General features: G+C 38.1%; 1 protein-coding gene across 4 annotated transcripts in view; it reads right to left on the bottom strand.

The window, feature by feature from the left end:
* The window catches only part of pde1cb (phosphodiesterase 1C, calmodulin-dependent b), a 105,730-nt gene that overhangs the window by 72,669 nt on the left and 10,715 nt on the right, over positions 1–22,346 (bottom strand). For 3 of the 4 annotated variants that reach the window (XM_035908344.2, XM_006792163.3, XM_087831267.1), the window contains exons 2-3: positions 3,104–3,151; positions 2,308–2,473 (exon numbers count right to left, since the gene is read on the bottom strand). In XM_035908344.2, the coding sequence (XP_035764237.2) occupies positions 2,308–2,473; positions 3,104–3,151 (214 nt within the window). Of the gene's footprint in view, positions 1–2,307; positions 2,474–3,103; positions 3,152–19,718; positions 20,090–22,346 lie in introns of those variants that run through there. The other variant, XM_006792165.3, reaches the window with a different exon arrangement.

The following is a 22,346-nucleotide window of genomic DNA, read 5'->3' as shown; positions in this document are numbered from 1 at the left end:
AATAAAAAGGCAATTCTAGCTAATGAATAACAACCTCTTCCCAAAATCTTTCACTCTTCCTCCTATGGGATGATAACAAAATAATCCTAATGGCTTTTTTGTATCATACCTCTTTAAAGATTTGGCTTTCAAAGCAGTAATTTTGAAAAGAAAAAAAAGTCAATCAATTAAAGAAACGATTGATTCAGAAAGAGAGTAAGTGCTGATCAAAATGATGGTTCAGAAACTCCTGCGCACTAATATCGTGTTTGTGTTGCATATATCAAGTTCCAGCAATTAGGAAAATGAATGCAATGACAATCTATCATCTTCTGACATGGCAAATTCTGCAGGATCAAAAAAAAGACAAAACAATTTGATTCTGCATAAAAATCACAGGTTTCCCCTTCTGGAAGAATGCAAACTACTATCTATTCAATTGGTAGCCAGTGCTTTAAAAGAATATGGTTTCCATAATGAACAGAAGAAACAGCGTGGCACCAGCCGAGCAGATGAGTCACCATGTGTTTATATTCTAATGGCTCCATATTGTGTTTTAGTCCTCCCAGTTTGTGTGTGTGTGTGTTTGTGTGTAAACTGTAATCCTAAACCAGTTGCAACAGCAGCCACGTAAGCACCAGGCGACCTTTCAGATTGAAAAAGAAAATCAGGTAATCAAGTAACTGCGGGATTGACTAGAAAACAATTTATTTATATTCAACTAAATCCAGATTATGACAGTCAATATGTTTTAAGGCTCTCCAATCCTTCCTGCTAAACATCATGTGATCTTGCTCTATTCTCCAATAAATCTAATTATCATCACCCGGAGGTGACACTGTAGTTACATCATTTCATAGATTACTGCTAGTTCCAGTGTCATTTAATCACCCTGTGCCATAATCTGGCTAGTTGTTATTAAGATGTACATCCCTGTGAATCCCTGCAGTTTTGGCCTGTATTAACCACAGCTGGCGTGGCCGAAGACGTCCCCTGACTTTCAGTGGGATCAGGACAAAGGTAATCATTGAACAGTATAAATCATTGTAAGCATAACATTGCCCTTTCCCACAGCTAACATTCACCACCTGCTATCACTATTTCACCAGCCAACACATTTTAGTAAAAAAACAAAAAAAAACAACTGGAGTAATTCCTAGCATATTTTATTTGTTTTAAACTGTTAGCGCCATTGAAAAGAATCATTCCCTTGCCAGTTCTTGAAAAACATAGGCAAACTGTTCATGTTCAGCCAAGGATGAACAGCCTCATGCTTGGCAATTGTTCCCGCACTCTGATTGAGGCTAAAGCTATGGCTAAATGACAAATGAACTGTTTCCTCTATGGAAGGTAGGAGTGCTTTCAGCTGCCCCAGTGTTTTTTTTTTTTATCTGAGCTATAGGTTTTAACTAAAGGACTAGCCTATGTCCAGTCAAGTGGAAAATCACTTTCTCCTTGTTACCACCCTACTCGGGAAAAGGGATCTGTGTTCCAGGGGAGACTGGCAGAGAACAACGACACTGTAATTTGAGATAACATAGAGAAGAGCTGGAAAGGAAGCATTTGTTACTGCAGACTGGAAACGAAGGAAAACCCAAAAACAACACTTGGATGGGATTTGAGAAGTCACAAACTGAGCACCTGATAAATTGTAACATTGTGATCTCTGTGAGGACTTGCCAGACCAAAATATCGGGAAAACTAGTGAAAATCATCTGGCCATAACTCCCTGTCTATTTTCTGTACTATTAAAATCTTGTTATCAAGTACTAAAGTGCACTTTTAGTATCCTCTGACAAATGCTTACTTGTTGCCAACTGAGACATATTGCAGTCTCCAGGGCCATCAAGGTTAATTGGAATCAGGTGTTAAAAGACAAGCAATATTCTAAAAGTGACAACAAATTATGTTAATGGTAGTTTGAAGTCCTTGTTATCAAGGTGGAATCAATCACGCCCAAGTCCCTCGAGGTCAGCAGCCTCATATAGCAATTAACAGAGTACATGTGAGTGTGCATGCGTATGCGTGTGCATCAGCTAAATGTCAGACAGGAGATTATCTTCTTCATTAACAAAAAAAAACAAACCTGAAGAGGTTCAACTTTAAATACCGCCTGCTCAAGTTCATTCTGATCCAAAAACAGAAAACAAATACAAAATACAGAGCAATGCCTGATGGTGCACGCTGCCACATTGTAAGATAATAAGATGAACATGGCTGCTGATGTCCCACTGTAGCACCACACAGGATGCATTTCATGATAATTAACATATAATGAGCATTACTTGTTTTGGCATCATTACTGGGATATTTCTGACAGCAGCAAACCTGATGGCAGTTTTCTCTGTGGCATCTGGTTCATCTGCTGCAGGAAGATCATCGGCCAGAATCTCTTCAGGACTCCGTGGGTCATTCAGGGGGGGCTTCTGCTCTTTGCCTTTGATCCCCATCCCTGCAGTGATGGCATTCCACAAAGCACTCTGGGACTTTGAGCCTAAATAAAACAAAAGCCTGCTGGTGTCACAGTCATTTCATACAGTGAATAAACCGTTAATTTGTTTCAAGGTGTTGTTTCACAAAAGATATTGAAGCATTGGCTGCAGGAGTACGTTTCACTGAAAGGGAGTGACAGATTTCAGCGCCTTTGTAATACTGCCCTCATGTGGATGATTGTCATTAGTGCCAGTGTGCTTACTTAAGAGGAGAGGAGGCAACTTTTTTGCTCAGTTATAGGTCTTTTTCAGCTAATTAACCACTCCTACATCCACACATTTGCATGAAGAAATCCATTACTGCAAATATATTATAACATATTATTACATATCTTCAGTTTAAGTCTCTATTATTTACAAAACACTTTTTAACCCTTTTTTTTTACTTTCTGGTCAGGCCAAACTGTCTCTAAATTATCTCTGCAGAAAAGCCTTCCTATGAAAATCTATTGTCATAACAATAACAAAGAAATATGAAGTATGGTTGCAAATATTTCAAAACAGACTTTCAGCACTTTCTTATATTCATTTTATTGAGTTGGTCAGAACTCTTTTTAAATATCTCAAAAACTTGGATGGATGGAAATGTGATGAGTTGAATAACAATGAAGTATAACAATGGTGATACTTACGTGCAAAACTGGCCTGAGGTGTTGCTGAGCTGTCTTCTTCATTTGCCACTAGAAGGAGAGACAATTAAATAAATTATTCAACAAATGTTAAAATAGTGCATCAAGAATGATAACTTGAAACCTCTTTAGCCAAACGCTTTGATTAAGATGTTTAGTACATACAGTATCTGTAGTACATTATTTTTTACATTGTATTTGTGGTGAATAGGTGTTTGACTTAATGCTTTCATGTATTTGCTGATGCTATCTCTGTACTTTTGCCCAGCTGGAATTTGAACAGTCCCTTAAACATATTTGCACAGCATGGTAGTGAAGAACACACTCATTAGCTACATCCTTAGCTATACATGTTCCACTGCTAGTTAAGGCAGATATCTGATCAGTAAACCACTTGGCAGCAACTTTTAATCATGTAGGCAAGTTCAAGATGACCTGCTGGAGATCAAAGTGAGTATCAAAAGTGAGAAGAAAGTGAATTTAAGTGACTTTGAATGTGACATGGTTGCTGGTGATCAGATACTGCTGATCTACTGGGATCTTCCCACACCTCCATCTGCAGGGTTTATAGTGCTTGGTCTGAAAAGAGAAAACATCCAGGGTGTAGTAGTACTCTGGGTGGAAATGCCTTGCTTATGATAGAGGTCAAAGGAGAATGACAAGACTGCTCCAAGCTGGTAAGAAGGCAATAATAACTCAAATAACCACTTGTAACAACCAAGGTATGCAGAAAAGCTCTTAGAACACATAATACGCCAAATCTTGAAGCAGATGAGCTACAGAACCAGAAGATCACACAGAGTGCCACTCTTGTCAGCCAAGTACAGAAAACTGAGTTTCACATGAGCTCAGTAAAACTTGGGAAGATTGACAAAACATTCCCTGGTTTGATGAGTCTTGATTTCTGGTGTGACATTTGGATCGTAGGGTCAGAACTGGATGTAAACAACATGTAAACAACATGAAAGCATGGATCCATCCTGCCTTGTATGTGGTTAAGGCTGCTGTGGTTAAGGCTGTGGTGTAATGATGTGGGGATACTTCTTGGCACACTCTGGACCATTTAGTACCAGCTGAGTATCCTTTAAACCAGAGATCGGCAACCTTTCTGATGATGAGTGCCATCTAAAATTTCCTCAGAACGAATGATTGCATTAGCAATAAATTTAATAACACTCTATATCAACAGTTACACACTATATAGAATAACTTTATAGAATTATATTTGTATATATTATATACAAATATAATATATACAAATATAAACATATATACAATATACAAATACAAATATAAAATATTGTATTTTATATTTGGCAGCTATCAGCAAATAGTTATCAGCTATTCTGAAACAAAAAAGACACTTTTTATCCATAACAAAAACTCTATAACAGCAAATGAACTGTAACACAGAAAATACAAATGCTATTTATGGCCTCATCACAACAATGATAAGAAAAATAAACTGGGCCAATATGGCATGTTTGTTAATACAGAGATACACATGTTAATGTGATCTCTGGTCTCCCACTCAGAGACACAGGTCTCCCAGTGTCCAGCATTCAGACGGCTACCTGAGGACACTCAAGTGAGAGAAAATCTGCTTACACAGATATGTAGAGCCAAATACTGTAAATAATGTCCCTGTAATGTTCTGAAGACAGTTAACCTTGTCAGGTAGTGATGTCCAGCAGGTGAAAATGCAAGCTCCATGAACACGCACAGCTATGGATTCTGACTTCTGCAAACTTCAAGTCGAGGTTTTCAGTTCAATCAGCTGCATTTCGATGTCCTCTGTGTCCAGCCAGTTAATGCAAAAAAAATCCAGCTGCTCATGAAAGATTTCTGCTTTGATCAGAAAAGAAAACATTGGTCCATACACCTGAAAATTCCAAAAACACATTGTGAATTCTGTCTCGAGTCTTCGGATGTATCCATGTATTTACGTGGTGCTGATGCTGCGCTGAGCGGAGAGCTCCTGAAGCTTTTGAAGTGTCGGAAATTTCAACATCGCTTGAAAACACTGCCAGCTAGCAATGTCCCTCTCACCAGTAGGCTAAGTTATTTTTAGCCAATTACAAGTTGAATCTGATAGTTGTGGTTGTTAGCTAAGATGCCACCGTCATTGAGAAGCGGCACAACTAATGTGTCAACTAATGTGTCTATGCGAGCTAATTTGTGATGTGCACCGCTTATTTTTTAATGCACCTTCTCAGATTAATTCACTGCGTGTTGTGCCCGGGGTTGGACTGGGACAAAACAATCGGCCCGGGCATTTTGACTAGAGACCGGTCCACCAGGTATTATAGGAAAAGCCATAAAGCCTTTGAATGAAAACAAACGCTGCTGTGACAGTGATGAACACTGTCTTGTTGGTATATGTATGATTTCTATTTTACATGAGATAAAAACTTTGGTTGTAAGATTCAGATAATTATTTATTAAAAGTTAGACATTTTAAATGAGAATAAGAAAGAAAAGTATTTCTTTGTGCCCCTCTTTCCTTGTTAATGCCCTACTTGGCCCCCTGGCAAAACTTTGCTAGACCCGCCCCTGCACAGTTACCAGCTGTCAGCTACACAGAAAAGGATCCTGGTGTTGTTTGTCTCTCAGAAACAGTTCATAACTTCCCTTCAACTCATCCATGTCACCTAAAAGGTAAACCTGTTTCTCCATCACCTGTTCAGCTCTGATGATTCAGTAAGGACATCTCCTGGTTTCATCTTCATGTTTCCCTCTCACCAGATAACCAAACCGATATCATGACCAGCAGTTTTTACAGCTGTGGCTCCAGGAAACATCAGCTGATACCAGAAATTAATATTAAATAAATTCTAACAACAGCTGATCAAGCTTAAATGTGCTGCAGTTGTTTAGCGCGACATCCGCCGGTTTCCTCTTTCTGGTGCAAAGTGGACGATAAATAAACAAGAGTGAAAAGCCGATCAGCTGATCATTGATCAGTTTCATGATTGAAGTAGCAACAGGAAAGGGAGGAGAGAGAATGAGAGGAGAAGAAGAGACAGCTGTGCAGCGTAAACACACAGAATAACTTCAGCTTTGTGTCTTTTTCCATTGTAGCTGAAGTCCGGGACAAACTGTTCCTTTTCACCTCAATACGAAACACGTAATATTTTCTCTGACGGGACGGTTGGCAACTCTAATAACTAACCTTATGAATAAAATAAAGTTCACTATCAGTAACATCATAGCACCCGCCCAGCTGTATAGAAACTCCGTCATGCTAGCTAGCACGCAGTACGAGTTATTGTAACTGACTGTAAAAAGTCAGCACAACAAAAATAAACTCCACCTAAACTTGGTTTATATCTGACCCAGATAGACTGCAGTTCATAACTTCTTACCTGAAGTTCAGTTCACCTGACACTCGGACCGGGGCAGATGCCTCTGGTCTCTCTTCCTCCTGCCTCCCCTTTCCCTCATCCACCTGCTGGCCTCTGTGGAAGCTCCGCCATAGCCACCACCAAACAACTGAGTTATTTTTATACATCGGCCAGCAGCTGGCCAATCCACCACCTTTCATAGTTTATACCGCTACAAAAAACAACAACAAACAAACAAAAAAAACCCATCAGCACATAAAAACAAAAAATCACCATCGTGCCATCAGTTAACCCTTCGTGTGCCAGCTGTGGCCCAGGGTTGCTGACCCCTGCTTTAAACACTACAGCCTGAATTCACATAATGCATATGCACCCAACAAAGGAGCAACTGTGTGATGTTATAAAGTTGGACTGAGGAATGTTTCCTGCACCATTTTCTGTACCATAAACATTAATAAATGCAGTTCTAAAGGCAAAAAGGCGACAAACCCAGTATCTACAATGTGTACCTAATGAGGTGGCCAGTGAGTGTAAGTTGACAGGCAGCCAGGAGCTATGTTAAATTCATTCATGTCATCACATAAACATGGCAGCAAGCTGCTGACCAAGCCTCATAAGGGGTCATGTGATGTATTCATTAACTCAGGAGGGCATGGAAGAATTAACAGCCAGGATCTTCTTGCTCTGAGGCAAGAGTGGTAACCACCTCACCAGCAAGCTGGCCCACAACTACAACTTTTTTAAGTAATTTCCAAATTATCAACACAGTATAAATGAAATAAAACAACAAAAAGTTAATTATTTTGTATTTGGCATAAATTTACAGGTTGCTTCATTTTGTTATCAGCAGGACTAACACTGTAAGAGAAGGGCTCTGGGGTGCCAGTGTTCACCAACTAAACAGCCTCACAAATTCAGGCAGTGTGAATGTTGCAGCTCAACCCAGCTCAGGTCCACCAACACTTCACCACAATCAATAACTCTGGCTGTTCTCCAGCACAGTTATTTTGTAACGCCGCGGTTCTGTGAGTTCGTTAAGTGCATCAATGTGAATTTAACTCATTAGGTAAAGCTTTTCACTAAGAGAACTGCTCATTTGGAAAGCTGAAAAATATTTACAGTAGCAGCCATCATGCTTTATCAACCACTGTAGGTCCATGAGTGAGTTCTCGGGCATTTTCCTTTATTTTGGGTTTTTTTTTTTGTCTTTTGTCAGAACAATTCTGCTTTTGCAGGCCCAATTTTAAATTGGTTTCTTTAAGAACATTATAAAAAACATTATAAAACAAAAACGTTATAAATTTATAAAACATTGCCTACATCCCACTCCAGCAGATCTTCAAGGGTCTTTCAAAAGAGCTTACGAACACTTAAAACTAGATTTCTGTTCATATAATGAGTAATTACAAATGGAGAAACTCCATATGCTTTATTAATCACATACTAACATTTAAAACCAGATACAAGATAATAAAAGTGGAACATGATATTTATTAATATCTTAAAAACACTTCTCACCGTAGACATGTAGAGCTAGCAGACTCCATACTAAAACTGCAGGGAGCTGAACTTCACAACCTGGTGGCCCGAAAGGTGTTGCTACAAGGCACTTTTAACTAATCATGACAGATAAATTTAAAAAAAAAAACATATACTATTCAAGGTGCCTTATCAGAAGGTTGTATTATTTTTTTATATGAACATAAATATAACAAAAAAATTACTGTGATTCTATCTTTCATCTCTATTAATGAATTTGAATCTATTTATTGCCCCCTGTTGGTTTGACTTACAGCAATAAAAACAGTGGTTTGTCCTACTAATAGAAGAGTACCCCTATAACTAGAAGATCTGTTGCCCAATTACATGGCTAATGGAGCACATATATGCAGACTTAAGGGACTGCAGTGTCCTGGGTTTTAACAAGAAATGATTTTATGCCTTTGAGATGTGGTCTGTAAGTCAAATTTTAAACGTTCCCAATGTAATTAGCTGTACTGCAAAAGTTTCACCATAAAAGAAGCAAGGTAGAGGTTACGTTATTGCATTACTGTGGAGGTGGCATAAAGGGTCATCATATAACATTGACACAACTTATTACAAAGCCATTAATAGTCTGAGTGTATTGGAGTTTACTTCTTCACTACAGTTAGTCCAGCTACAATTCAAAAACTACATTTGTACACAATGGCTAAAATTTCCTATCAGAAGAACTGCACAGATGTTTGATGGTATCTTAGTTGCTGACAAATTGCATCCCTTCCAATATTATGAAGCACCGAAAGTCATTGACCCACTATCTGACCTACATAAGGAAAAAAACCCCACCAGGGACATGTTCAAGACTCGGCTACAGAACCTGTTAACGTCCACACTCCAGAATCCTGAGGAAGGATGTCGCATTATTAGAGCATTTGTCAACAATATGAGAATGTAAGTGACCTTTCGCCTGCTAATAACATGAGATGAAAGAGTATCTTACAAGTTCACCAGTGCAACTAGTACACCACAAACTCACAGTTGCCTTAAAATTAAGGCTAATTCACGTAATTTAAGTTTCATTAGTTCGTTACCCAGAAAAAGCAGCAGGAAAAACCTTTTATATTCTGCTACAATAATTACTATCATCTACACTGTTTTAACAACCTTCAATTAGTGTTTCAGTGACTGCATTTCTAATTTTGTCATCACCAGCTGACTACAGAGTTTCATTTGTGTTTGTTAAAGAACTCAAATCTTGAGATATTACTTATACTCTTCTCTCTTCATCATTCAGTCTGCAGTTGAACAACTGTGTCTTGAAATAAACTTGTTGCTGTGTCTAATTGTGCTTTGGGACCTAGTGTATTATTTTGCTTACAACAACGTCATGCTCTGTTAATCAACATGGGCAACTGAATGATAAACGATTTAAAAATGGCCTTGTGGGATATAAAGCTGCATTTGGACTTATGTGGGCCTCCATGAAATTCTACTTCTAGTAGATAATAAAACAGATGAATAAAACCCATCATCAGCTTCCTGTGACAAATCTAAACAGCATTGTTTGATTTTGGCCTTTGGTGTTAATCAGATTATCCGCCCTTATAAATAAGGAACTCTAACGATATGAACAAGGTTAGATGCAAAAGTCAGTGTTCCACGTTTCAGCACTGTAGCCACAAGTGGATCATGGACTCATGAGACTAAAAGTTAAGAACACACTGAAACAAATCACCTCTAATCTTTTTGCTTTTTACACTATATTAATTGTTTGTTTTACTCTGTATGAAGTGTTTTTCATCTTTTCAAATTTCCATCTTTCCATTTTTTTTCCTTCCTGCAAAAGATAAAATATATTTTAATGCCTCATTTTGAATTTAGGGGTAGTTACATGAATTTATTCCACCAAATGTGTTCTTGGGGATGGACAAGCCAACACAGCCATTTATGTAAAACCCCATTTGATCACAAGACTTTTAGACCATTAGTGGGTAGTTAGAGGAGAGAAATCGCAGATGTGTGCTTGGATTTTAGCTGGCAAAATGTTGCTTATTTTTCCAAGTAAGCAAAATGTGTTTTGCTTCCAGTTTATTTAATTTAAGGTAGGTGAGAAATTCAGTCACAAATGATGGATTTTTTTTAAATTAGTAATTTAACTAAACCCATATAAGCATCTTTCAGACATGCACTCCTATCCAGCATCTGAACATGCTAGCTCCATATCTAAATGCACACCATGATCACTTTAAGGCTAAATACACAATGATCTAGTAACATTTATGCATCAGAAACATTGTGTACAAGTAGTCATTTAGATACTGTACAAGTCTGAACAGTTAGATGAGAACAGTTAGGCACGCACAAGATTACAACTGTGCATATGTCTCTCCCACATCTTTGTGCGTTGTTCAGCTCACTAACAAACATGATTTCTTTGGATGATGCCCTAAACAGTAAAAGCAAAGCAGAAAACTGTTGCCTACTCTCATGCTTTTGGCATGAGACACCCACTTTCACTCTCCTCCTCACTCTGCTAAAGCTAGTCTCACAAACAACCCTACTCTCATGCTTTTGGCATGAGACACCCACTTTCACTCTCCTCCTCACTCTGCTAAAGCTAGTCTCACAAACAATTGAGAATCACTCTATAAACAACATAAAGTGCATGCATACAGTGCCCGATTTCTATTTTATTTTTGCATATTTGTCACACTTAAATGTTTCAGATCATCAAACAAATTTTAATATTAGAACAAGATAACCTGTAAATACACAATTCAGTGTTGACATTTTAGAACCACAGTGAGAACCACTATCCACAAATGGAGCAAACTTGGAACAGTGGTGAACCTTCCCAGGAGTGACCGGCCTACTAAAATTACTCCCAGAGTGCATCAACGACTCATTCAGGAGGTCACAAAAGTACCCAGAACAACATCTAAAGAACTGCAGGCCTCACTTGCCTCAGTTAAGGTCAGTGTTCATGATTCAACAATAAGAGAGAGACTGGGGGAAAATGTCACTGCTGACCAAAAAGAACACAAAGGCTTATCTCACATTTATCAAAAACTATCTGGATTATCTGGTGTAAAACACAGCATTTCATAAAAAGAACAGTCAAACATGGTGACAGTAATGTGATCGTCTGGGGCTGCTTTGCTGCTTCAAGGTCTTGCTGTACATGATGGAACCATGAATTCTGCTCTCAACAAGGAAATCCTGAAGGAGGATGTCCAGCCATCAATTTGTTCTCTGAAGCTCAAGCACATTTCTGCACCATGAAACACCAATGGCCAATGAAGTGGCCTCAAAAAAACCTGGACTTAAATCTGACTCAGATGCTTTGGTATGACCTTGAACACAAACTTCATGATCAAAAACCCTTCAATGTGGCTGAATTAACAACTCTGTAAAAGAAGAGTGGGACAAAATTCATGTGAAAGACTCATTGCCAGTTATGATAAATGACTGACTGCAGCTGTTGTGCACAGAGTGGCACAATCAGTTATGCAGTTTAAACCATTCCTATGTAAATCTTTGAGATTTTGCACAGGCACATCCCAGCAATTACTGAAATACTCCAGCTTATCTGGCACCAACAACCATGTCACATTCACAGCCACTAAAATGACCCTTCTGATGTCCATTTGTCTATGCTGAAACACACACAGTTTTAACAGCAGACATTTTAGACCTTTAACATCAGTGAACACAGACTCCATATCTAGTTTTTTTCCATCCCCTTTGCTGTTTAATATAACACTTTAATTTTCTTTTTATAAAAATACAACTTTAGGCAGCAATATTTACTGGGATAATGGCAGGACCTGTGGCAGCTGGTCAGATTAATATGAGTCGCCAGTAATGAAAATATTCCCAGTTTAAAATTTTAACAGTATCTGAAATTAATTGTAGCTATAATTTGACATTTTAAGTGTTTGCAGAAAATTTCTGAGAAGATTCTGACATTATTATAGGACATATACGAAGCATCAATTTCCAAAGTGAGTGTAAAAAAAAGTGTAAGAAAAATAAGAAGTAGGTCTGGTTAAAGGCAAAATGCATTATCAAATAAAGTTACGTTCCCACAAGCAGGCTTTGCATTAACAAAAGAACAAAATACCACAGCACTAATTTTCCATTTTCTTACAGAGCACAAGTCTGTTAGGTGGTGAATAGGTCACTACATTTCATCTAACCAGTGAGGTAAATGGGACTGACACTGTCAGTGTTAGTTTTTCCACTTGACCTTCACTCTCCTTCACTACATCCTGCTGTTTTCCAAAAAAGTAGGTCAAAAGTCTGCATTGGAGCTGTGTCACATCGCACTGTCCACACTGGTACTGGTCTAATGTTTTATTTGATATGAAAGTGTCATACTGGGATATCATTGCTATAGCAATGCCATGTATTTACATTCCCTAGTGTGTAAAACAATGAAACGAGCTCAGGCATGTCCGAGAGCAAGTGTCTAAAAGACATAAAAAGGGAGCTACTTAAACAACCTCCAATAATGTGAAATTCTTTGCTAAAAATGCAAGAAAGCTGTTTCCGCTGAAGGTGGATAAAATTATATTTCAATGCACACCCATTGAGTACAACCAGGTTGTGAAGGAGGAGACACTAGCCGCTGTTGATGTGCGACCGAAATGTGAACAAATGACTCAACACAGTGCTCACAAGTTGGACTACATATGACAAGAAGAGCAAACAGTGGATGGAAATTACTGTTCTGGTTATATGGTGGAAAAGCAGTGCTCGAAACCCCAAAAAACTCGATTCAAGATACAACATCCCAGCATCCCTAGGCTTGTAGACTGTTTCTAAAAACATCTCAGAAAGAATGGGTTGCTCTCACTAGCTCAGTGTATGCCAGTATGGTGCCATGATAGGATGCCACCTGTGCAGCAGGTCAAGTCATGAATTTTCCTCACTGCTAAATATTCCACAATCAGAGGTCACGAACTTTCAACAGAGTCAATCTCTACACACTTCCAAACTTTATGCTGTTTTCAGTTTAACTCTAGAGCAGTGAGTAAAGAGCTTCATGGAAAGGGTTTCCATGGCCTTGCAGCTGCATCCAAGCCTTACATCACCAAGCACAATCCATAGCATTGCTATGGATCGTTGCGGTGGTGTGAAGCACACCACCAACGGACTCTAGAGCAGTGGACATGTATGACCGCATGGTGCCAAGATTAAAGTCTGGAGAATCAGGGGTTATGGTATGAGGTTATTTTTCAGGAGTTCCAGCAAAAACGCTAAATCCTTCAGCACACCAAGATATTTTAGACAATTTCATTCTTCTACCTGGGAACTGTGGGAGCAGTTTTGGCTCCTTCCTGTTCCGATATGACAGGTCCATAAAGACATGGGTGAGTGAGTTTGGTGTAGAAGAACTTGACTGGCCTGCACAGAGTCCTGACCACATGACAGAACACCTTTAGGATGAATTAGAGGGGAGACTGTGAGTCATGCATTCTCATCCAACATCAGTGTCTGACCTCACAAATGTGCTTCTGGAAAAATGGTCAAAAATTCACATAAACACACTCCTAAACCTTGTGGAAAGCTTTCCCAGAAGACCTGGAGCTGCTATATCTGCAAAGGGTGGGATGACATAACATTAAACTATATGGACTAAGAATGGGTTATCAGTCAAGTTCATATGCATGCGATCGTTTATCTGGTATTACTAAAACTACGTCACTACTATCATGTTATACCGCTGCTGCTGGCACCTTTTTTTCTATGGATTCACACTTTGAATTAGAAAGTCTGTCAACTGTCATCAGTGAGGAGGGGTTCATTGGAAAAGATGGATGGAAAATTACAGACATTATATATATCCCCCCCTGTATCCCTTTCTTATTTGTATATAAGCTCAATAATGTTTGTTGCTCCAACGGAGTGAAAAGTGAAGCTGGACATGTCAAATCATTTTGTGAGCACTCAAATTATTATGCCTTTTAAATTTCACAATGAACAAACTTTACCAAACAAGCTTTAATCTTGTGATTTGATTTGAACAAATTCTGATAAACAACACTATAACTCAATCAAATCTTACTTTCGGATTCATGGTCTGTTATACTATCCTCCTGGAAATCTCCCAGCTCACTGCTGTATAAAGCACTAATAAAGGAAAGGCTTTAGCAGCATTAAAAAAAATCCAAAAACATTCATTATACAGACTGACTTATTACCTAAGAGTCACACAGAAATTAAAGAAGATCCACACATTTCATATAAATAAAGTTCAGTTTTCAAAGTTCGCCTGGCTTATGAAAACAGTCTATACCAGAGAAAGAGAGTCAGTCATCAAGGTCTTGCAAATACTGGCTGGGAAAACGTAGGATCCAGCTGCAGAAAAGGATTCACAATTTTTCAATGTCATCAGAAAAAAAAAAGAACATAGCAAAATGGCATTACGGTCTCACCATGGAAACAGAAATAAGCATCTGCATAAAGTCTGTCTGTAACCTCACCACTGTGCCCACTGATGTTTGGTTATATGCCCTTCTGGTTTTAGATGTTTTTCTTATCTTTCATTCATTCTTTTTTTACCCTTATGAAAACAAAAGTCCGATTATAGAAAGAAAGCAAAAAAAACTATTAGTGAGAAGTGCCGTTATCATCCAGTTGTAGTGTTATACTAGAAAATAGGTGTTTTTTATGATATGAAGTCCAACATTCATCAGAGTCGATCACTCTAGAAGGCAGAGTGAAGAGCTAGTCATCACGGAGCAAGTTAACAGCTGAGCACATTTTGAAATATTCTATCCTGGAAGGCATTTAGGAGAGGGGGGCAGTTCAAGGTACTAAAATAGTCAGACAAAGCCACACAAATGCAACATCAAAAAGTGTTTTAGATAAAGGGTCTTTGAAGATATGCCAGGGTTTCCTTCAGTCTAATAAAAGTTGGCTTTAAGCTGTCCAGGCCTAGCACTAGGAATTTTTGTTTCTTTAAAGACAAAAGATAATATATTTTATTACCATGACTATTATAGTTACTTAAAAAAAGGGAAAAATTATAGGATTTAAAATGAATGTATATTCCCTATGTTGATTAAGTGAGGTAGGCTAATTCATACAAAATGTATAATATACATTACATTGCATTACATGCATTATACTTTTAAATATGACTCAGTGTTTACATACTGATGTACATTATTTGCACTTCAGGCTGGAATGAAATAAATAAATTAACTCTCCCGTGTCTCTCTCTCTCTCCGTCTCTGTCTTTTCTTCTCCTATATGCAAAGCTGCACATAAGCAGCTCAGCCTGAATGCTTCACAATTAGCAAATATCTAGACAAAGAGGAGCCAAGGCTGGAAAATGAGGACTGCTGCTTTTTGTGTGTCAAACTGCGTGTTGGCTGATTTCTATCTGTTACGTAATTTTGACATGTATCAGTTCACAAAAGCAATTAAATAGAACACCCACACACTGTCTCACTTAATGCTAGAATATTTATTACAATGATTCAGTCTATCCAAACTTCATTAGGTATATGGGCGGCATGTCAGGTTCTCTCACAGGAAATGCTTCAATCATCCCAACATTCAATCAGAATACCATAAAAAAATATTGTGACTAATGAACACCTTGTACGATCCATCCATCCATCCATCCTGTCATCCATCTTCTTCCACTTATCCAACTGAAGGTCACAGTTGGGGAAAAAACAGCTATGTTGATGGATATTGAATTGGAAACAGTTGCAGCTATAATAATAAAATAATTAAGTGAAAGTTTCAAAGATTTAATGTTTTTTATTAGTTACTGATGTTGTTCACTGATTAATCCTACATGTCCTTTTGCTATTTTATCTTTCAGTCCTAAATGTAATGTCATTATTTTCTTATTACTGAGCCAATATCTCCATGCTGTCACTGAGAGCAATGCCAGGCTGCAGCACAGGAAAACTAAGTAATTTGATGGTAATATGTATCAGTGTGCCTATCAGATTTAATTGCTCATTACCTGAAGGTGCAGGAACACTGTTCTAGGACATTAAAGCCCATCCTAACCCCTGAAAATATTATAATTTTAAACATAACGATTGTTTAGAACATTTAGATGAAAGTGAGTAAATGCATGAATCCATGGACATCACCAAATACAGTGTTTCATCTTTTAAGTTACTCCGCCAGGCTTTTACAACAGCCAGTGAAAGCATGGGCTGCTGCTGAGGTGATTGATTTGACTATTGAAGAATATCCCATTTGTTTTCATTGAGAAACTCCTTGTTTGATTCTGCCTGAGACTTTGGGTCATTATGCATTTGTATTGTGAAGTTCAGTCCGCTCATTTTTACAGCATTTGGCCGGATGAGAGCAGATGATATAGCCCTGTGCCCTTCACAAATATCCTGTCTATTCAAGTCTATTGTAGCTTTGTTATTCTTGGATGTAATCAGTGATGTGCACCTTGTTGTTTTTCCATCCCTAGGCATTTCTTGACTGTAAACTTAAACAATGGCATGCCTGACACTCAAAGAGTGTCCTTGACACTGATGTCACCAGACACCAGATGTGAAGTTGTTTTTCAAAACTATGGAAATAATTCTGTCATCATGCACTTTAGATGAGTTCCATGGTCTTTTAGGGTTTTGGTGTTGTTGATCTAGCTAGCGTTTTCCTTCTTCTCCTCCTTCTTTTGCCGTCTCTTTGATAGATTTATTTAATTCTTTCAGCCTAACGATGGCCTCTCTCACTGGCGCTGACATCTCTTCAGGCCCCATATTTAAAATTACAGTGAAAATTTGTCAATATTTTATCTGAAGTTGACTGAAAGTCTGCTTCACATATCATAAAATAACAAGGGAACAGACCTCACCATGAAATTGCTGTTCAGTTAACCGTCCAATTATTTCTGTGCCTCTGAAAATGGGGAACTATGTAAAAAAAAAGTGTCTATATGAACATTTAATGTCAAATTCTTGTAAAAACCTCTTGAATTAAAGCTGAAAGTTTGCACTTCAATCACATCTTGACTGTTTGATTTAAAATACAGTTTGGTGGTGTACAGAGATAAAACCAAAAAAAGTGTCTTTTTCCAGTTTAACTGTAGATAGATATGTGATTCAAGTTGATTCATGATGTTTAAGTTAAACTAATTATGTGGGTTTTTTTTAGATAGATGTGTATTGAACTTAACAGTCTTTATTGTGTTATTTGAATTTGATTATAAAAAAACCACAAGGTTATATAGTGATTATCCTGCAGTAAGAAATGTGCAAGAATGGATGTTTCTGAATCGTTATAAAAAAAATGTTTGGGGAATAATTGGAAAAAATAAGAACTAAGAATAAAGAATCACATGTCATGGATCTACAGTCTTTATAACAGCTATTAATATGAAATGGACAAAGGAGCTTGTCAGCATTTGCTACTTTTGTTTTCAGTAGAAGTTTGCTTTGTTCAAAATTGGCACCCAGACTATTTGACAAAGACACTATTTCAGACACAAACTGAATGGTACAATTAGAAGAGAAAAAGGAAGAGAAAAGATGGTTTAATAAAATGGAAACAGAAAAAAAAAACAAAAAAACAAAATGTGTGCATAAAAACAAGAGTCCTGGTGCTTTGTACTCTGACAAATGAGCTGCAAAGTTAAAACTGGCTTTGGCCACATGAAACTCATAACATCAACAGAAATATAACAAATCTAATAAGGCTAAAACCTGACAAAACACCTCAGTGGGAATCTGAGCAGAGGCTGTCAGCTACAGTTGAGGTTCAGAGTTTAATAAAGGAGAAAACAAAAGAGTCCAGCCAGGCAATGAGGACCAGCGCTTAGGAGTCACGCTTCAGAGGAGGTGATTGGTAAAATGCTGCTGCGCGGACTGAAACCTCGACCCAGTGAGCAATTGATTGTGACACTTGTAGGTTACCATGACAACTGCCATGGTTGTGAGTAGTTGGCCATGATATTGGGGCATGTGACTGAGGCAGGTTTTCACAGGTAAGAAGATGCAGCAATGTAAGCGGAAAATCCAAAGATCTGTGGGATCATAAAATCTTTTAGGGTACTTTTGAGCACTCTTAAAAAAAAATCATCAAGAAATCATTCACTGCTTCTCTGTTCCTGTCTTTGTATTCTGTGACAGTCTAAAGACTGAAACGTTCATCCTTATACTCAGCAAAATGACATCATCCAGACATGAAATCTGTGCTAGAAACAAAGAATAGATAGATATGTAATAGTACTAAGATCTTCATGTTCCCAGTTCAACCCAAGTTAGATTTTATTTTAGCATCTCAATGTTTTTAAACTTGCACACACTGGTCTGGTTGTTACTGACGCAAACAGTAAGGAGAAGGTAAATTAAGATGTGTTAAGATTTGCATAAAAAACACTCAATGTACCCGCTGTGCATTGTATTCATAATGCAAGCACTTCCTGTTGCGCACGTTATGTTAAATATGATTCCTTCATAGCAAAAAAAACTTAAAGTGTACAGTTAAATTAATGTATATACAAATTTTAAAGATCAAAAAGGAAAAGATTTTAAAGTCTTCATTAAGGTAATGAGGAAAATTACCTAGTGCGGTTAGAAGACTGAACTATTTAACTAGCAGGAGGCAACAAAAAAAGTTGTAACAAAGACTTACCCTTATAAAGCTTTTGTGCCAAACATGATAACAAACAGTATTATATTTACACATAGCACAACCACGTGATAACCGGTTAGTCCAGCGTTCATTCCTACTACTGACACTTGAAGTAGCTGCTAAATGCACCACTATGTCCACCATTTAATCATTTTATTCCTCAGTAGTTTCATGCTGGCCAGGTTACAGGGATACATCTTAAGAAGCAAGTGGATAACACAACCAAGAATGAACCACAGGCAGCAAAGTTGCAGGCTGTACAAAATAATAATAATAACAACAATAATAACTAAGCTTGAGCATGTATTAAGGTTGGCTTACAATTCTCAGTGGATTTGTCTCCACAGGCGACCACACTCCAAGTAATCATCTACTCGACTGTTAACAGAAAATTCCATAATGCAGGTTTAATTAAAATGAATATTGAATTCATAAGTATACACTTAGTGCAAACAGTGACAGCGCCGATAGGGGTGCCACAAAAAGTGTTGCGTGTTTTCAGCCTTACATAAAAAGTAAGTATGACAAATGATTATATATAAGTTCTACACAGAGTTTCTAATTCACTTTGTTTACCAAACTGCAAGACTGAGAATGACCAAGATTTTGTTTCTCATCACAACACGTTCCCACATGACAAAAGGTCAACACTGCTGTGTATGAAACAAACTTATTCTCATTAACTCCCCCCCATGTTATCGGAGGACAAAGTCTTCTAAGGGAACACACCACAGAACATCTTCAGGACACTCTATTTTTCACAATCCTTCAATACTCAATACTGCTGGAGTTTTCACAAGTCCTGGGAAAACTAAAAAAGGCAAGTGGCACATAAGTTCATTAACACTCTGGTTGTCAAGACAATAGAATGAATTCCTGGTGACGTCAGCTGCACACAGCTTTAGTCTGAAGTCCCCTTGTTTCCATGGTGTACAGAGGCAAGCAGCAACTTCAGCAGAATGGACTAATGTGTCGAATTGTGCAGAGAAGCTGAAATGTGATGATGTGTTTAACGATGTCTCTGTGTTGGTGCCGAACGCCTCACTGCACTGCCTCGAACTCTCTTACACACCCATATAATCTGTTCCACTCACACACGCACACTTTCGGGCTCCCCTGCAAACACATTTAACCTTTGCTCGTGCTCTGCTTGTTGCTTACATGCTTACCTATGGTGATGTTAAAGCCATCAATGCTGAAGGTGGCACTCCGACCCTTCCTGAATCGATGCTTTTTAGAGTTGGCTTCCATCGCGCTGTCACCCTTCCTCCTTTTAATCTCGTTTTAATGCCTCTTGTCACTTGCAGTGCGTTGTTTTAGTTTTGTTTCAGTCCTCTGACTCCATTTAGTGCCGAGCGCTCGGGGAGAACTGGCAAAGACTCACCACTTCTCGTTACACACGCCGAGCGGGAGAATTTTCTCATAAGTCCTTCTCCACCCCCTGTCTTTGTTGTACATGTCTTTCTCTCGGTGTGTCCGTTTCTCACCCCTCAACAAGCTCATTTCAAGGAGCTTATGGCTCTTGGTTTGCTTTTCTTCTCTCTCTCGATTTCCCTCCTCCCCTCCCTCCCCACTCTCTCTCCTTGTCTCTCTTCCCCTAGAGGTACAGTAGGTGTCTGTGGCGGGTGGTGGTGGTGGTGGTTGGACAGGACCTCTCTAGAGGTGTTTAAATGAACGTGACTCCTCCTACTGTCAACAATTTTTAGCAAAAGCTGTGGAAGCTCGGATTTGGCCAATTAGAGTCTCTTCTAGTTGTGATCACACACCCTCAAACACACAAAAACTTTGGTGCACGAGTCAGGTAGGGAGTGATTATATGTTTTTAGTCAAAGCGAGATCTCAACGCGTTGACTTTGCTCTTTATTTTTTAGCAGTTGCATGCTTCTCCACGGAAAGCCGAAGGCCATTACAAGTAAACGGGCACGTTTTTTCTTTTGACAGAAAAAAAACCAGTCTCATCATTATCCCTTTAATGGCAGCGTTTGTAAGAGCGGACAAATTGCTTCAAATGTATTTATTTTTTCCCCTTTAAATCCCAGTAGATTAACTGACACCGAAGCAAGGACGCGGCTTTATTTGTTATCCAGGAAAAATCCTCCCTTTGTGATTGTTTGAACAGCATTTCATTTTACCAATGCACACCTCTCACACACACACACACACACACACACACACACACACACACACACACACACACACACCTGATTAATAAAGGATAAAAAGCTCCCCATATTAGCACCATCTGACATTTAGTTATGGAATTTTTCAGTGTTTCTTCCCCCCTCTGATTAGTGCCTGTGAGGAGTCTTTATGAACACTTCTGGCTTGATCTCACACCCTCTCTCAGATTCATTAGTTGTGCCTATAAAAGCATTTACACAGATAAGAAAACATGTCTTTCTACCCTAATTTTGTTCTTAATTTAGGTAAATAGATATTATCTGTAAACATTCTGCTTACGGTGTTCATTGTTATTAAGGATTGTTGCAATAAAACAGTCCAAATCTCTTTTCTTCTTTGCACTTTTTCGAGAAAGCTAATATTGATCTAACTTTGTTCATTGTGTTTGTTCCTTTCCCCTTTGTTGTTTCACTTTCATAATAACAGACACAGTCATTGCCATATAATCCAAGCAATGTTAGGCAGGGGATTTGGAAGCATTAGCACGCCACTGCTTTAATAATAATAATAATAACAAAAAAAATGAATAAGCAGGAAATGGAAATTGGAAATGATTTTTTATGCAACAAATACATAAACTGTTAGGTTTTTTTTCCAGTCTAAATTATATGCAGTATAATTGCTGGTCTGATAACAATTAGGGGGAATTTTTTTTGTTTGTTTTTAATTGCATAATGTGCTATATTCATAATGGCATAGACCGTGGCTAACTGTAACAGCATAGATGGGCTTGGACAACAAAAATAAGTTGTTTAAAGTCAGAGAAACACCATGGTTTCAGTTACCTACAACAGCCCTTTCCTAAGAGCTAAGTCAAATGCACTTCTCAGCTTATTGTCAAATGTTGTATTGTTGTATTTCCTTTGTATTTTAAAAAAAAAAAAAGTAATCTGACAATAATTACTAGTTTGCAATGAATGATGCATGATGCCCGTGTGCCAAAACACCAAAATGCTAACACCTACTTAAAAAAATCTGCACACCAATCATACGTGCTAGACTGAAAATGAGTGTGTAAAATCAACAGGTGACAAATCACTCTTTGTTATACAAGAATTTTGTCAAATAAGGACACACAGTGTAATACTGTCAACAATAATTAATGCATACTTTCTAAACGATGTAGCAGTTAGAGGTGCACGTATTTCATGATAGCGTCTATATTTGTGTGTCTTGTGCCACTAGAGCTGTATAGGAAGCACATGTATCACGGAGAGGGGTAAAGACAAAATGGTCAGCAGTTTTTTTTTGCAGCAGCAGGCAGTTTTTTCTGACTTAACTGTAATGTAACAGCACACAAACTGTAGCCATATATTTTTGGGGTTTTTTAGGGTTAGCCATAGTTGGGAAGCTTTTATTAAACATCATCATGTTGAGTTTTTGTCACGTCAAGTAACATCCTTCAGTTCACCTGTTTCTCCTCAACTCCACGTGCGTGGGAGGGGGCACACATCGTGAAACACAAGCACACGTACAGAGACAGAGAGAGAGCAGAAGAGAGGAGAAAAACTAGTGCAGTGCATTGCAATGGCAATACAACAAAGCCAATGAGTGTATTACAATATGTAAATAACAGTGAGCATCTATGTTTTTTAATTTACATAGTGAAAAATAGA

Source organism: Neolamprologus brichardi, chromosome 18 (assembly GCF_056152115.1).
Source record: "Neolamprologus brichardi isolate AB-2024 chromosome 18, ASM5615211v1, whole genome shotgun sequence".
NCBI classification, from domain to species: Eukaryota; Metazoa; Chordata; class Actinopteri; order Cichliformes; family Cichlidae; genus Neolamprologus; species Neolamprologus brichardi.
Note: the sequence above shows the minus strand (reverse complement) of the source record. Positions and strands in the feature narration are given on the sequence as shown.